The following is a 17,597-nucleotide window of genomic DNA, read 5'->3' on the forward strand; positions in this document are numbered from 1 at the left end:
CTACCTTCTGGAGTTTGGGTCTGGACCTATGACAAAACAGCTTCTAGTAATTTCAACAAGTGTTCAGCTTAATAAGAGCAATAGTAATGAACTGCGACTGGAGTCTTGGCAAAGACTCCAGCTGACATCTGCTCTCATGCTGCCAGGCAGGAGGCAAGATTCAGCCCAAATCCCCAGCACTCCCTGGTCTGTTTTGATCATGTCTGTTGAGGGTGGGAACAGCAGTTCAGTTTGTTTTGTTGCATTGATAGAACTAAGGGGATCCTCTTCACTTCCAGAAAGAGTGCTTGTAAATTTCCAAGGCTCTTGGCCAAGAAAATTGTATTCTACTATAAAATATTGGTTTAGTTTCACTGCTCCAAACACACACATCCATCAGGTTAGAATTGTTATGTCTGATTTATGAATCCTTGCAGGGGAGGAAAGAACTTCATGCTGACTAAATTGCACAGGACATCATTCACTAGCTGTGACCTGTTGTTCATTTCAGTCTATCATCTCTGTACCTGAATGTTTGATTTTAATCTCTTTCAGTCTGCTTTGTTATGTTTTTGATTATCAGTTTTTAAAATTTTTTGTAATTGGTAATAACAAACCAGTTACTTTGGAACTATGGTCATTTCTGATTTTTAAGAGACAAATTTAAGAAAAAGAATTAAAAAAATACAGTTGTGTCATGCATGAGCACTGACATCTTCAATTTAGTAAAATGAAATATAATGCACTGTTGACCTGGGATGTCTGTATTGAAGGTCCATTGTTGTGTGGAACATACACACCGTATACTCACCTGTCTATTTTGCATATCTGGGACGGGGTAAGTGAATTTATCTGGCTGAAAAATAATTTCTAATTAATATATGAAGGAAATGGTTTATGGTTACCACTCTTGTGAAGCATTTAGGGGCATCAGTATCTTGAAGTCTCAGCCAACTTGTTCAAGTTATTTTTTGCAGCACTTACACTAAATAGTTAGCCCCTGGATTGTCATATGTGAATAATAAATAGGAATAAACTAAATGACGAAAATAAGACAATTACTTTGAAGCTATGAGACTTTTCAAAGTACCCATCTCACAAATAATTACAAACTGCACTTGTTACATTGTACATCCTTTGAAAAAGACAAGGAGGTGTACCACAGTACTGAAGCATTTTACAGTGAAGAAGCATTCTAAGGCAGTTGAAACAGAAATTTTAAACACCAGGAGAATGCCTTATACTGGAATGCTTTTCTTTCAGTATTTTCAATGTTTTTCAATCCTCTGAGTTTTACCTCTCAGCAAAAGTAACGCTTTTATTGTACGCACAATGTGTACATTTTGCGTTAATTAATGTTTGAAGTATACGATTTCTAGCCTTGTAAGAACTAAAATAGATAAATTCATTAAAATCATGAAGAAATTGTAGTGACTAAATGTACTTATTTGTTTCAAAACACCTACAAAATATTTCTTTAAAGTCTGCTGGATACCTTACCTGAATGGTTAAAACAATTCTGGTGTAGGATACTATATACGAGGCCCAGTTTGGAGAAGCTTATAGTGTGAAGTATTTATGACAGAAAACTTTTTCTTTTATCTGATTGGGTTACAGTTTTGAATAAGTACGATTGGGGAGGGAAAGTTCATCCAGTTTTTGAAGAGGAAATCCTATTTGCATTTATTCATAGTTATGCACAATTTTTAGTACAAGACAAGCAGAGGCACGTAGTTTTTCACTTGTTTGTCAGTCTGTTAGAATAGACACAGAGAAATTTAACTGCTACAAGGAGGTTATATATGCCCAGCTGTAATCACCTGGCCATGTGCTGGAAGTGTGTGTGGAAACCTGTCTGCACATGGTAAAGACCTACGCTTATAAATGAAGGTCTCATAAAGGCTTATCTGAAAACCTGGCCCTACTTTTCTGCCTGCTTTATATGTAAATCATACTTTCCAGGAGAAGTTTTCTTTATTAGCACCCCTCATTTCAGACCTGTGTATACCAGACCTTGTCAGGATTTAAAATATACATTTAAATCTTAAAATATCCATAGAAATTAATTTTGTGGAAATCATTCAATATTTCACTTGAAAACCCAAACCACTATTTTTGTGAGGGAGCTGTGCTAAGCCAGTGTTGTTTGTTGATCTGAACTGAAACATTTCCCTTGCATTTAGTTTAACATTAATTTTTATCCCAGCTGTTTTGGGCCTTAGTAGGTTTTATTCTGTCATTCTTTCCTGCTGTTCTTTTCTACAGGCTCAGTTCCTTGATTAAACTATATTTTCCTTTACGGACCATACTTTGCCTTCTGATTGAACCATTTTAGCAATCACAGAATACCCTGGGACTGAGATACCCCACTGGATTCGCAGCCCAGAAAAAAATAGGGATGAAAGTACCTTATTAAAGGGAGTGTGAGGTTTTTATGTAGTTATTAATACATTTCCAAGGTTTTGTACCTAGGGCAAAAATTTTGGACAATTTTTAAGTGAAAAGTAGAATACTGGTGTGTGGATGAAGCCCCTGAGACTTGACAAAGTTGACAGTGTCCTGCTGTGTCTAACTGCATATTACCTACATATTGTTCATTAATTCCACAAAGCAGTTTTTATCTCAGTGGAAAAGCTCTATCTGGACCAATTTCTGCAAATGTAATAAAAATACTCAGTGCCACACATAGGCAGAAAATCAGCTCAGTGTACACCCCAGAAGAGGGAATAGTCCCAAGAGGCAAAATAACACCATGATCTTTCCACATGGCTTCTGTAACAGAAATACCATAGAATATAATTTATTGAAAGGTGCAAATATTGTGTGTAAAAACCTTGCTCAGTCAATTAGAAATTACATCAGACTCTTTAACCGTTAACTGCTGTACTTTGAATCGTAGAAATGTTGACTGGAGAGAACCTCTGGCGTTCATTTAGTTCAGAGAGCTAGCTGAAGCAAGACTATTACCAGCACTAAAATGGGTCAGACACAACTTGCTCCACCCAAGTCCTGGAGAGGCCTCCATCTCTTTAGGTAGCTTGTTCTAGGGTTACACCACCCCTCTTGGAGAGCTTTGTACCAGTTTGCTAAAACATTACTGTCTATTACACATTGGTGTAATAGGATGCTTTGTTAGGATTTCTCAGAAGGAAGTTACTGCTTCTGGTTTCAAAGCTCATGGCTTGGCTGTTCAAATTACAATGTCTCAATCCAGTTTAAACCTGCAAAGCCTTTGCTATATATTTTGAAATCTTTTCAGTAGCTGCTTCAATGTTTGATTGGACTGCCTCTTTCAGCCTCATCACATAGGTATTGATCTTAGGGCATTAGAATGCTATATTGCGTTCCACAGACATCCCATAACGACTAAAATTGCTTTTCTTTTCTTTTATAGCACAAGCATGCCTTACATTTTTAATCTAAAGATGTCCTTTGTGCGTATTCCTATTTTCTATTTATTTATTCATTTTCCTGCCCTTTAACAGAGCAGGTGCTTGATAAAAGAATGATTTTCCTGCTACCAGAATAGAAAATCATTTCCATATAAAAATGAAGAAATTATTCAAGACTCTCTTCTTTCCAGACTTTCTTCCATTTTCACATACCTTGGAAAATATTTGTGCTTCTTTTGCATTTTCAGGTGACAGTGCTTAAAGTTAACTAGCAACTACTTTCAACAAAAGACTGATGTGGAGTTGTGAGAGTATGTCATAGCACTCCACAGTCTATAAAGTTTTACACAAGCCAGATTCTCTAAAAATAGTTATACCTAATTATTCTAAATAATTTTTCATTGTCAGATCTAAGATACCTATAGGATAAAAATGCTAATGCTTAGGATTTCCTTATGTCACGCACTTCAGAAAGACCTGTCGGATCTGTAGACACATGTTTTATTTCAGAACTGCTGTAACTTTAAACACATAGTGTGCTTTCCCATTAAGACACTAGCTTTCTTCTTTACTTTTTATTCCTTTTTACATCAAGCCTTCATTAGATTTCAAATTCTTGTTTTGCTATTATGTTAAGATATAATCTGGAGTAAAATATCCCCTGTTGTTGATTTTTCCCTCACAAAAGCCAAATATGTTTGGATCTCAACTTCTTTGATTCAAATGACACATAGAAAAAATCATATTAAAAAACATTACTGATTTTCTAGATTCAAGGATTAGAAAATTAAGACAAGGCAAGAGCAAATAAAGTGTTAATACTGTTTATCGTATGGTTGCCTGGTTGGGGCAGCGTCCTGGTCCAGAAAGCAACACAGTGGCTCCTTAGGTAAGAATGCAAAGGAAAAGACTTAGACAATACTGAGAAATCTATGGAGCAAGCAAGGAGAGGATTGTAGTGAGGGTTCGCACACTCAGCTGTTATCTAACTAGCATGGATGCTATTAGTGTAGAAGACGAGGAGAAATGGATGTCATGTAGACTGCAACAGTCTATACTGACCCAAACTGAACTCCATACTGTCATATCATCCCCTGTGTGATTATGCAGGCGAGTCAGATGAAAACTAGCATGGTTTTATTGCAATTCTGCAATTACCCCTTCATTTGTAATTAGACATACTGAAGGAAATAGCTTCTGTGCTGAGGCATCTGCCCCTGTTTTACCAAGTTGGGAGGCTGCATAAGAACAGGTAGAAGCTGCTGAAAATTGTCTTGATTGCTGGAGTCTGGGAGATGGCAGGAGCAGGGAAGGTATCAACTGTCAGAGACCACCTATTGCATTACTCAGCTTTGAGAAGCAGAGAGGACTCCAGAGAGAAGTCCAGAAGTAAACAGCCCCACTCTTGCGGATGGCTGGTGGTTAAACAGACAGTATGAAAATACATGTAGCACATCTCACTGCTTTTATAAAAAATATAGTCCTCTTGATATCTTGCTCATGCAAATAAATAATGCTTTCTTTTACAGACATTTTCAAGTATTGATTACCACTGTCATTGCCCCCAGGAGAACCTTTTTGCAGATTCTGAGTCAGGACTGTTAATATACTCACTGTTAGGACCAAGAAAGTGCCATGTAAATAAAGTACTGAAAGACTTTAGCCTGAGTTTCTCTGATGGTGAGACCTGAGCAGGTGAGAACATCAGGGCAGAGGTGAGATTAGTTTACCAACTATGATAGGAGTTAGGTAATTAGATTATGCCGCGCTGCATACGTGCAGATGCAAAATTTTTCTAGCAACCTTATAACTGACATTCTTCAAGGTTTTGTTTTGTGGGATTTTTTTGCATATTTTGATAATAAATTTTTCATTTTAATGTAATATGTATTGTTATATAGAGTAGAGTACTTACTTCTTAAAAAAGACCAGAATATATCACCCATAGTAGCTCAAACTCTTTTTGTCATGATTTGGACTCCAAACACATAAAACTGCAAAGCAGAACACTTTAGCTGACAGCACAAAAAAAAAAGTCATTACCATTAATTTTATTGCAACAGCACTTGGGATCCTAGTTATGGGTCAAGACCCTCTTGTCGCCTTTGCTGAATTAACACAGGATAAAAAGGCTACTCTTGCCCAAAAGGGTATTACAATCTAAACATAAGATAAGAAAAGCTCTAACAGCTGGGTACAGACTGGTGAGGCACAGGGAAGCAGAGAGAGCATAGATAGACGTGCTGTTTGCCCTGAATGGACTAGAAGCACTAACGTTTCTAATTCCAAGCTTAGCTGCAAGGCATTTGATAGCCTGGAAAAGGACAGTAACAGCCACTTTGCCTAAGGAGCAGTAACGTTAAATGCTGAGACTCTTTGTGAAGTAACAGTGTGTCCATCTCCTTAAAGGAGATGATTTGCAAATGATTTATATACTTCTAATGTTATGCTTGCAATTTTATTTCTTAAATTAGCTATACGTTTAGACTTCTATGTTTTACCTGTAATCAAAAAATTAAATGAACGTTACATGATATTACAAAAAAACATTTAATTTACTTAGGTTACTAATTTCTTTTGGTTTAAGAACCCTTAAAAATGCCTTGCTTTTTCTGGGGAGGGGACAAACCAGGGTAATTAAATAAAAATTAGATGGCATTTGTCTTCACTACAAATATGTTAATGGTATTAGAGCTGTTTATAAACTATGCCTAGTAAAAAGAAAAAGTTTAATTGAAATAATTAGCTCTATATAGCGCTTTGTATGTATTGACTGCCACAGTAATGGAAAGTTGATATTGAAAATATCCCCATTTCGTCCTTTCAATGAAGTGGGGAAGAGAAAAAAAACTGCTGACTTGCAAAAGCAAGAAGCATTTAAATCTCCCACATATCCAAATATAGCCAGCTGACAAATTACTGTTGAGAAGAGCTGTACATGCTTACCTCAGAGCAGAATAATTTCCAGTACATTTCTTTTCTAAATTTACCTACTCCTCGATAAATGAGACTGAAGGAATTTATGACCTAGTTCTGCAGGCGTGCAGGTGCACTTATCATGTACACTGGAGCTTCTATGCAACAGTAAGTATAAATGTTTAGAGAATTATCATAAAATATCAAGAGGAATGTGTTCCTTGCAGATCTGCTGAGTTAGCTCTTAAAATGCTGATACATAGCTCTTATGTGTAATATAGTCAGGTCTCTACCTTGGAATAAATGTATCTCTACTGTAAGTGGAATCTTTATTGCATTACACTATGAGACTGTTGTGAAGGCGTATCTGAGTCTTCCTCACCAATATGAACAAAAGAGCTGTGTAGCTGTCTGATTTGTTTAGACATCTACAGAATACCAGTTATGTGTCCTAGAGATGCAATCTGCAGCCTTACATGGCAGCAAGGTAGCATCAGGGTGAGAGGGACAAGCCACCCAAAGCCTCCCCAGTCAGCCTGCAGGGCCGGCCCACCAAGTAGGATAAGCTTAGACATCCAGTTCCCATTCCACCTGGCAAATGGTCATGGAGGAAAAATCCTCCAGTAATAACCTCTGCGGTCATGCAGAGCATCCCCTAATTTTTTGGAGACCGTCTTGGAGCTCCACTCAGAGACATGTCTCCCCCCATACCACTCCCTTCTTTCCTCTCTCAGCAGAATATACTGTAGTTGTAGACATGAAATAACTTCTCAGGAAAGAGAACATTTTGCCACATGGTGATGGAGAAATGTAAGTAGCTAATTCATATGAATTATCTACCACCTTAAGAAATATTTGGGGCTCTGACTGTGGAACTGTGTCTGGACTGGTCCTCAGAGATTTATCCAGCCCAGCAGAAGAAAAAGTAAGAGCAAAACCTTTGCAGACAAAAGAAGATAGGGCTTCATCTAGAAATGTTAATGTTTAATGCATGAACATAGGTTCTGGCAAGACACTGGGGCTTGAAATGTGTGCAGCTGTTGGTAGTTCATGTACACTGTGTTTTGTGGAGTGTTTATGTAGTATTTTGCACCAGGTGGAAGAGCTGCAGAACTCCACCCTGTTCTTAGTTATAACTAACCAAATATTTTTTTTAAATATATCTTTCCAACATTGTTTTCTAATAAAATGTTAGCATTACAAGTATTTCGTATCAGGCCTATTTCTCTATCGCTTACAAGCCATGAACAAGTCAAGGAGTGATCAAGCAGAGAGACTTTGGAAATTGCATTATAATCCATGCACATATAGTGCCTTCACTGGGGTGGATTACAAGCTTCCCATAGGATAAAAAGTATCTTTCTTTGCACTCATGACCTTTCAAAATGAAAATACAAATTCTTCAACAGACCACACCTTGCTGATGACAAGAAGTTGAATGCTCCCCACAAAGGAATTTTGTCAGTATCTCCAAGGGGGCATCAATTTTACCATGAGAAGATAGAAATTTTACTTTCTTATTCTAAGCAGTGATACTTGTATTTTAGACTTGAGTTTTGTCAGACAATTAAAGCTTAATTGTCATGTTCTCAGCAATTCTGTGGGCTCAGCTGTATTTTTGTTGTTATCAGCAACACTACAATTAGATCTTAGATTTTTTTTCTTTCTTTAATCCCTTAATTGAGCACCTCTTCTTCCTGAAACTAGTAAGTTCATTGAATATTTATTGCATCATGAAAACTTCATTTGCAGTGAACACAATGGGTCAATATCTTGTTACGACTTTGTCGAGTTACATGAGTTAAAGCTCCACAAAATGTAATTATTTTTATGATAGCTTCTAAGTATATATTCAATTAGAAATACAACAGTCAATTTATTTACAGAGGGTATTATTCAGCCTTACAAAAGAGTTACATAGGATGTCACTTTTCAAATTGAATTAATTTTTTGGTACCCCGACAAAGATTAGGCTTGTATCTAAAAGTGCTCTAACCAAAGGGAGTATGCATTTAGTTTGGAAAACTCCATGAGTTTTAAAAGTCTTTAAAACATCTGTCTCACTGTATGTCTCTAGAAGGTTAATCTCTAAGGATCTAGGGAAAGATAAAGTTTCTAGACCAGTGTCCAAGACCAGTCAATGTATCTGCAAAGGGTACTTCATCATTTAAGGCAAGCATTAAAAAGGAACCAGATATGAAGGTAACCGTTTCAATTAAATGCCTTTGAGTACAGAAGTTGGTGTATCTTGAGTGTGCAAGCTTCATGGAGCAGTGGGGCATACATGGACCTTCAATTTTTATCTTTGTTTTTCTTTTCTGACTGCACTATGTCCAAGTTCAAACTTTCTCTGGGTGATGTTACAGGTGCTCAAAAATCAGTGGTAGAATTCCCAAAGTCTGGCAGAGGATTACAATTTCATCTGACATATGTTCAAATCCTGATTATTTTTTTTTATTTGATTCATAATAAAGACATTAAGTAGATGCAAATATATGGCCCAGATCTCAGCATGTTTGTACTTTGGATTTTGGCTCATGCCCATCTCTTACCTCATTTGTTAATTTGGAAAGATCCTAAAATTTGCTGCTCGTGAATCCTCATGTATAATTTTGGAGAGATGTTGTCTCATCAAACTTTGTTTCTGAGAAGGGTATGGTTTTGAAACTCTCAACTACTTTTCATTTTAAATTAGTGTATTTCTTGACATTGCTATTGTTTGCAAGTTCCCCAAAATATGATGATAATGATTTCACATGGAGGTGTGAATGATTTATATAGCACTTATATGAATGAAGGCTTTATTTTGGTTTATGGATTAGGCTTTAAAAAGATGAACATCTCAGATCTGAAGCATGAAATCTTCTTATAAAATTTGTCCTCTCCCCTCTAAAGATTTTATCTACTTAATAGAAAGGGTATAGAGTACTTGATAGAAAAGGGGTCATTTCTTTCCTCTTTGATTACATATCAAAGGGATTATTTTTTGTGAGTTTTATTGTCTATAATGTAGGAGTTCATCAAGCAGAAGTGTATAAACTTTTAAATATATCTGTAGAAAATGTTCTGTGGTTTCCATCATGGTAATAGCCACGTGCCTCAATTCTGTCGGCACTTAAAAGTCCACTGAGCCCAGAGGTTAAGTATAATCTACTTGTACGAGGTTAACATAGTTAACTCTTTATTGTCTGGATAAACTGGTGCAATGAATGCATCAGTATGCTACCAAGGATTATGACTCAGACAAAGAAAAATGTGAGAAAGTATTAAAATAGATATAAATTCAATTTTAAAATATACAGTTAATGTGTCACAAAGGAAAGAGAAAGGTGATGCTATGAACTGTGGAGGGTAGATACCTCTGCCATGCATTGATCTGAAGAACTGATCTCCATACTTGCTGCATGCATGGCAGTTCCCAGGCAGCATGGCTGATGCCTGGGCTCGAGTCCCAGGGTCACAGAGGGCAGCTTTGAGTGGCTTTGTGTGCTCCTACCACAAGGACTCCAGCCACAGGCAGCTGAGATAAAACTATGTTTCACATAGTCCAAGTTAAATCTATTTCTTTTCTATGTCATGTCAAGAATTTCCCTCTGCAAAATTTGACTATGTGGATTTGACTGCAGTAGATGTTCCTCTAGTTCTGTCACACTATCAGTCTCATTCATACCTAATGTGTCTTTCCAGTTTAAGAAAAAAAATTATGATTAAATCCATCATAATAAAGAACACACTCCATTAAGGACCATATTTTACAATGCAAAAATAAGAAAACACATTTTTATAATAAATTATTTTGGGAATGACTTTAACATTTTTAAGCAGGGTTTCAGTGCTTGGGAAAAAGGTTAATGTCTTTCCTTGATCATATTTGTTTTCTTTCTCATTTTAGGTATCTACTGTTTGCAGGAAAGTGTGCTAGCAAAATAAAGGCCAAGGGGAATAGATTAATGTTAAGGGTTCCACATTGTCATGCAGCCATTATGCTTATGTCTGTTGTACTAATAGTGAAGTCTTTCTAGTCTACATTTCATGCACTGCCGCGTAACTTTTTCTTACTTTGAATGCCAGCTAATTCTCTTCTTCAAATATAGCCTCTAGACCAGAGCTGTTCCTTTGTAACCTGTAATGATGGGCATGCCATATAGATGCACCTCAGGTTTCCTCTTACAGATATAACATTTATTTACAATCTTCATTTCTAAAAGACCATAAACTCATGTCCTGTATTTTACTATTGTGTAATCATGCCATTCAGGCACACATGATGGAGCTGCATTTTCATACTCCTAGAATTTGCAGCTGTATTGCACCTTCAGGATTGTGGGGTATTCTATTTTTAGTACATATTTTTTCTAATCTATGTCAAAGAAAAGCCTGGTTCATGTTTTATTTGTGACGTGGTGCAATAAGGTACGCCACATTTACAGTCCTCCAGAAGCAGTGGTTGAAAGTATGATTGCTCCTGTCATCTCTGGGGGTCTTTAATCCTTAAACCATCTGCTCTGGTACCCGGGAGCTTCTCCTAACATGACAGGCAAAATTCCATCATAGATCAAACCTGTAAACAAATGATCAGGTTTTGTGGCAATGAAAGAGTAACAGCGATGTTCCACAGGATCAAGTAGTAGGAATGGTGCCATTCAGTGCATTAATAGTCTGGGAAAAAAATGCAAATATTTTAGCAGGAAAAAATTCCAGATGTCAAAAACATTTTGGCTAGACAGGGATTAAAAAGGCTTTGAGGATCTTGAGAAGAACTTGAATATCTTAAATGAGTAATCACCATGAGAATAGAGGCAATGATTATTCAATAATGCAGAGTCAAGCACACTGGAAGAAGTAAAATGATTTAGTCTTCTTATATCCTCTAAATTTTGAATTAATTGTATCAGTCAGAAACAACTAGAGAGTAACCGTACAAAATTCTTTGGAAGCAATCTTAAAAGCAAAGCTAATCTTTTAATGTCTAATAAATTATAATTAGGGTTTGATAAGGTAGAATATATTCATTATACTGTTATAAAAAATGATGGTAACACCTTATCTCAAATACAATATTAGTTCTGGTCTCCCCTTCTCTATATTACACATTCTGAAGGCGCAACATGGACAGTTGACGGAAGTGATTTTGACAAGTAAACTCTATCTCACCAGAGACTGTAATCACGACTGCTTCTACCTAAAAAGAAGGGAATTCACTTACTTGTTCTATCTTAGAAACTGTTTTGCCCTAAGGTTTTGGGGTTTTTTGCAAGTTAATACTTCAAGGAAACAGAGTAGAGAGAGATACAAGCTAAAATCTTGGCTTCATTGAGATCAGTGGGATCTTTGCAACAGTTTTCCTCCATGTCAAATGGAAATATGAGATGATCATTTGCAGACTCGAGTGTGCAGCTATAGAATGATAGGGTGGTGTGATTTCCCATGCAAACCTACAGTTCCTGCCTGACTCTAGATCTGAAATGAGGAGCTATCAGCAGTGACCAGGGACTGCTGCAGTGGGAGCCAACATAGCTCTCAGGGCACATGGTGATTTTCATTTAAAAATGCATTCCAGTGATGAAGGATCTAATTTCTCTTGTATAGTTTTTATCTTTTCCTTAATGACCCTAAACTGTTCACTGCAACACACAGTAGTAGGCATAAAATATAGAGACTTCTGTCTTAAAAGTTACCGTCTATTTACATCAGAAGGCTGTATGCGCTCCGGCTCAGGACTTCTTTTTATTATTATTTTTCAGTGTTTGCTGAATTACTTATACTTTTTGTCTTTTGTTCTCCAGTATTGCTAGGTTTTGTTTGGTTTTGGATGGTTTTGTATTGCCTGCTATTTCATAAGGTACAGTTCTAGGTTTTGGAGAAGTATAAAGAAGACATGGCATCTAATAAAGCCATTGCCATCTTTTGTGCTTTCATTTAGCGCTCCAGTTTTTCAGTTGAGCCAGAAAAACATAACTCAGCCTGAAACATAGCCCTTAAAGGCAACCCATGCTTGACAGTGTCCTTTCGTTTACCCTAGCATTACTTGTTACATATTCTCTTTGCCTACTATCAGCATAACATTGATTACTCTCTTTCCTCACTAGCATGAAAGAGCCAAGTATGGTCTGGCCCTAAATGAGGTTCAAATACTGTTTAAACACAAAAGGTGATGATGTGGGAGCAGATAGGCTTTTCTACCTCTGCATTTCCCCTAGGAATACTCAAAGTCCCTGAATTTGATATGAACGACAGCTGAGAGAAGGTGGGCCTTTGTCCCACCCTTTCTCTTCTAACTGGTCTATTGGGGAACTGTTCCTGCTTTCAGGCATTCAAGGATGCTTTAAGAGATACTCCTTGTCCATACCTCTTTGCACTTCCTGGCACAGTAATCCAGAATAAATGGGAGAGTTTTGGTCTACTTTTTAACTGGAAAAAATATTTGCCTGTTTTATAGAGTAAATGCTGTAGGTAATTAATGCATTAGAAAATGCAACTATTTTCTAAGTTGTTGAACTACCAGACAGGATTTTGGTATGTTAAGTGTCTGGCCTCTAAGGAAAATCTAAGTAGTAGTATAGAATGAATCTGCAAATTATAAGGAGTGATGTACCTGCTCAATACAGTGCAAGCACCAAACTGAGGGAAGACTGAGCTTCTGGATGTCCAGTAAATGAGATAATGTTTTTTATGTCCGGTTATAAATTATGTCATCTACAGATGCTTAAATGCTTGTTTATGTTTCTGCTGGTACCTGAGCACTTCCCAGATACAGGTAAATGAAACTCAATACAGAATCTTGCAGCGATTTTCAAAGTAGCCTAATGGAGCTAGATACCCAATTCTTACTGACTTTTCCAATGGGACTTGATTACTTATGTTCTCTTTTTCCTTTTGAAAAATCTTCCTCTTAATTATGCTAATTGGTGCTTAAAAATGTTTTCAAAGTCACAGAGCTGTATCTAGACAATGCTAATTCAGAACCAGACAGGATTCATAAGGCTGAAGTCTAGGAAGCTCCCTCTGACTGCAAGGTATATTTATTTTTCTCTTCTTCCCTGAGGGCAGAAATTAATTACTCAAGTTTGTCAGAGAATCTGCTGAGAGCTGTTACCTACAGGAACCAAAAAAGTAAAAGGCATTAGTCAATCATGCTATCTCATGACTATTTCCATTGGCTAATGAAAGTATTTACAGCCAACAGTATCTTTTCTCTACTCCCAAACGGAAAAAAACGTAGTGCTGTCAACAAAAATCTGAGAAGTACAGTTGATCTGAAAGATCTTGCAGCATTTTATGTACTTTGGCTGAAACCTCATCCTATATAATGTCTTCAAAAAGTCCTGATTAGGATCATCTCTAGCAACCAAAATAGAAATGAGAAGCTGTAAACATGTCCTTATCTACAAATCAGAGGAATATATTTATTGGGTTTTCACTTTCAGATATACATTTTCTGTTCCAAATCCATTTCTAAAGAAAGTTACCTAATAGCTTTCCTTTATATAGTGGGCATCTTTTTAGCAATTGTTAACAATTGCTAATGATTGCTAACTGCTACTGTTGTAGATTAGTGATAAGCCATTCTTCTTACTGATTAAAATCATTTGTCTGACCCTCAGTTATGCCACAGAACTGGGCACAGAGTGCTGAACTCGTCTCAAATACTGGTGTCCTGGCCAGAAGTCCTTGTTAGCAACTGTAAAATGTTAATATTGTATTTGGTACTTTGGTAGTAGAATTATATCAGAAATATTATAGGGACTTCTACTGCTTGATACAATGTAGGCATTTCTATTTGTACCTTACCTTTACTAGCAGTAATGCATCCTTTAGGAACAACGATGTTTCAGTAGGGTTGGGGGTTTTGTTTGATAACCTTGAACATAAAGTGTGCTCTAAAGGAGAAAACAGTTTACATATATCTGTCAATCAAGGAATGGAGTCATCCACCTTTTCCAGATAGTCTGAAAGTGAGGCCCCTGATGTTTCATATAAAGTCAGAATAGGTGAACTCAATTTTTTTTTTTGTTTGATAGCTGAAACTGAGGTGGAGAAAAGTGCAATCAGATGCACTATGACCACCAGGAACAATGAATGTGAAATTAATTTAGATAACGAAAGGCAGAAAAATGGGAATACATAGGCCAAGAATCAGTGGCTTTTAGAACACTCTCAGGAAAGAGATTTTCTCCTAAGATGCATTATTTCAGTATTCACACATCAGTTACAATTATTTAAAATAACTTATTTAATTTGTTTTAGTTTTGCAGTTCTTCATACAACTAGAATACTTTCAAAACCTAACATTGAACTTTATGATTGTATTTCTTTACATTAGGTTTAGATAGACTTTTTTTAACTCTATCTACTCTCTGCCAGGGATTTCCTTAGTTTTTTATTCTTTATTCTTTAATGTGTGGGATTACATTCCTTAACAGGAGCATAGGAATGAAATCTGCTGTACAAAGGGCCATGTTATTGTTGGGGAAATGTAGTGTAATCTCAGGAAAACAGTAGGGCACAGAGAGAGGACTGGTATTGGTTCAGTTAGACTTTTTTTTTTTAGTTTTGCTTTTCTTTCCTTTTAAATAATTGGGAGCCACAAATATAAAATAGCCTCATGTGATTAATACTTTCTTTCAAGGCAAAATCAAGGAGATTTTCATATGCTTTCTTGTCTGTTGGCAAGGTAGACCAGCCCACTCAGTACCGCCATCTTATGACAATGCAGAGCACTTTTTTTTAGGCTTTTGATTAAATTCACTTGCCTGCATAGAGTGAGTGGGCACGGTCAAGGCTATACTTCACACTGTCATTACCCAGCTCTTCTGGCTTAGCTTTCTCTCTGCAAGAGAGTGTGGAGCTGAGGATGGTAGCAGCCATGGCTCAGCAAGTCTGCTGTAGGTGGTAAATTCTTACAGACTTTTTCCCCAACTTAATTGGAAGTGCTGGGACAGATACTTTAAATCTGCCCCCTACTTTTCCAGATATTCTGTACAAGGGGATTTCCCCTAGTTCATACTTGGACTCATCCAAAATGAAGAAACGGATGCTGACTGAAGTGGAGAGGGAGTAATCTTCAGGAGGTGATTCAGTCTGGCAGGTTTCAGTTTACAACAGGTGGATCCCCAAACAATTTTTCTAAAATAGAACTCTGCCTGCCAGGAATATTTTGTTCTGGTGGTTCTCCCTGAATATCCAGGAAAGATTCCCACTCTCCCAAGAAAACTGCTTAACAGGCAAAACTGGGCACACATACTGATTTTTATCTTTTTTTTCCTATCTTGATTTTTGTGAAGCATTGTGTTTCTGCAATTCATTCAGGTTGTTTGTTTTCCTTTTCCAAAAGAGGAACTGCATATTTTTTCCTGGTTTGTTGTTTGGGGGTTTTTTGGTTGGTTTGTTGTTGTTTCTTAAATATCTATGAGGCAGTAGCTAATTCTACTTTCTCCAGCACACATCATAGCCTCATTTAGCTAAATGAAAGGAAAGATTAGATGAACAATTTAGCAAATACTTTCTGAAGCATCTTTTGAAAATTAATTCTGGTTTGTAAGTTAGGATGTTTAGTTGTTTGAATCTTTTCTACTGTAAAAAGAAACATATAAAAAGCTCTAAATATGTAATTATTATTATAATAATTTAGTCTTAGAATCTAAAACAAACTTTCCAAGCATTAACAAATGGAAAGAATCAAATCAATGTTGCATTCTTGCTGCAGTGTTATTAGGTGATGATTTTTTTCTTTTCAGTGCCTTAATGGATTTTGTGAATTATCTAATTAGACCTGTAATATGCAATTCAAAACCACTTCATTTCCATACAGAAATACAGTTCTTATCATAAATAACCATGCATAAAAATAAATACTCTAGAGACACCATCCTTTACGTGCTATATAAATTCCTACAGTTTAATGTTCTTTTTATTCTTGGAATTGTGTGAAGAACGCAGTGTCTTCTAAATAATTTTTGTTTTAGAATTATTTTGTTTTACAGAATATGTAGTTATCATTGTGTCAGTATTCTTTAATAGTTCTTTTTATGCTTTGTTTTTCAGGTTGGCTTCATGAGCTAGGAAAACGTATTGAGTCTCCTTACTATGAGAATAATACACTAGGAGGCCCATCAATCAGAAGTGCCTATATAGCTGCCCTATATTTCACCCTCAGCAGCCTCACCAGCGTTGGGTTTGGAAATGTTTCAGCCAATACTGATGCTGAAAAGATCTTCTCCATTTGCACAATGCTGATTGGGGGTAGGTAGAAATGCTAAGCATCATGTAAAATGTTTGGGGGGGGTAAGGACAAGTAAAATAAGAGCTGAAATTTTGCTAAGTTTCTTTAAAAAAAAACCACAACAGAAAGTTTAATTAAAAATGGCAAAAGAAGGAAATAACTTTGCTGGTTTTACACAAGATAAACTCTTTTAAGCAGACATATTTCTAACCTTTTAATCACTTATGGTGACAACAGACAGTCATCACCCAGTAAAATGCAAACTCACATTATCGTCAGTGAGTGTGCCCAGCCATGCACCAGGGGAGCATTTTGGTTAAGTTCCAGGCGCTTTTGCAGTTAGCCAAGTAATAGGTGCACGTTCAGCTCCAGTTGTCCCCACAGCATCCCTGGGGATGATGGCGAGGGGAGGTGGGCAGTCCACCCGTGTATCTGGCTGTGAGCTGGTGCATATCTGCATCTGAAGGACCAGCCCAGACAGAAGGCAATGGAGACAGGACAGAGCCAGGAGGACTGTTTTGTGAGCCATAGGTGACCCTATCATAAACAAAAAGCAGCTTAATTATCACTAAGTAAATTTTACTACATCACTGCTTTAGATTAGAATCAAAATGCAAATTTTTTTCCTATTTGGAGCTCTTAGTAGTATTTTTATTTATGTTAATAAATGGTCTTACTGTTGGGGAAAGCCATGCGCTCATTTATGGTCACCTTCTTTCTGCTGAGGCACCTGGGCACAACCAGTGAGCTGGTGGCACCTGCAGAGCTTGGTAAGCCAAGGCCGCTGGAGAAAGTACCTGCAACTCTTGCTTTACCTTCATCTTCCTCCAAAAAAAAATTAGCTGTGCTATTTCATGGTATGTACATCATAAAACTCAAAGACGCCACAGTGGGTGTGAAAGTTAAAAGCAACTCACTGTTAGAATACTGCCTCCCTCCCCCCCCCCCCCCTTTTTTTTTTGCTTGCCTAATTGTTCTGGAAATACTAACAGGTATTTCTCCAGGGCTAGTCAGTAAGGCACTGGTTGTCAGCTCTGCAGCGTAAATTTTCCTCGGCAAAAATAAATTGGCAACTTGACACTTGAAAG

At 36.9% G+C, this 17,597-nt stretch overlaps 1 protein-coding gene across 1 annotated transcript in view; it reads left to right on the plus strand.

Moving 5' to 3' along the window:
- KCNH8 (potassium voltage-gated channel subfamily H member 8) overlaps positions 1-17,597 on the plus strand; it is a 192,883-nt gene that overhangs the window by 129,321 nt on the left and 45,965 nt on the right. The window contains exon 8 of the mRNA XM_059818632.1: positions 16,332-16,529. Within this exon, the coding sequence (XP_059674615.1) occupies positions 16,332-16,529 (198 nt within the window). The remainder of the gene's footprint in view (positions 1-16,331; positions 16,530-17,597) is intronic.

The sequence above is a fragment of the Gavia stellata genome, chromosome 6 (genome assembly GCF_030936135.1).
Source record: "Gavia stellata isolate bGavSte3 chromosome 6, bGavSte3.hap2, whole genome shotgun sequence".
NCBI classification, from domain to species: domain Eukaryota; kingdom Metazoa; phylum Chordata; class Aves; order Gaviiformes; family Gaviidae; genus Gavia; species Gavia stellata.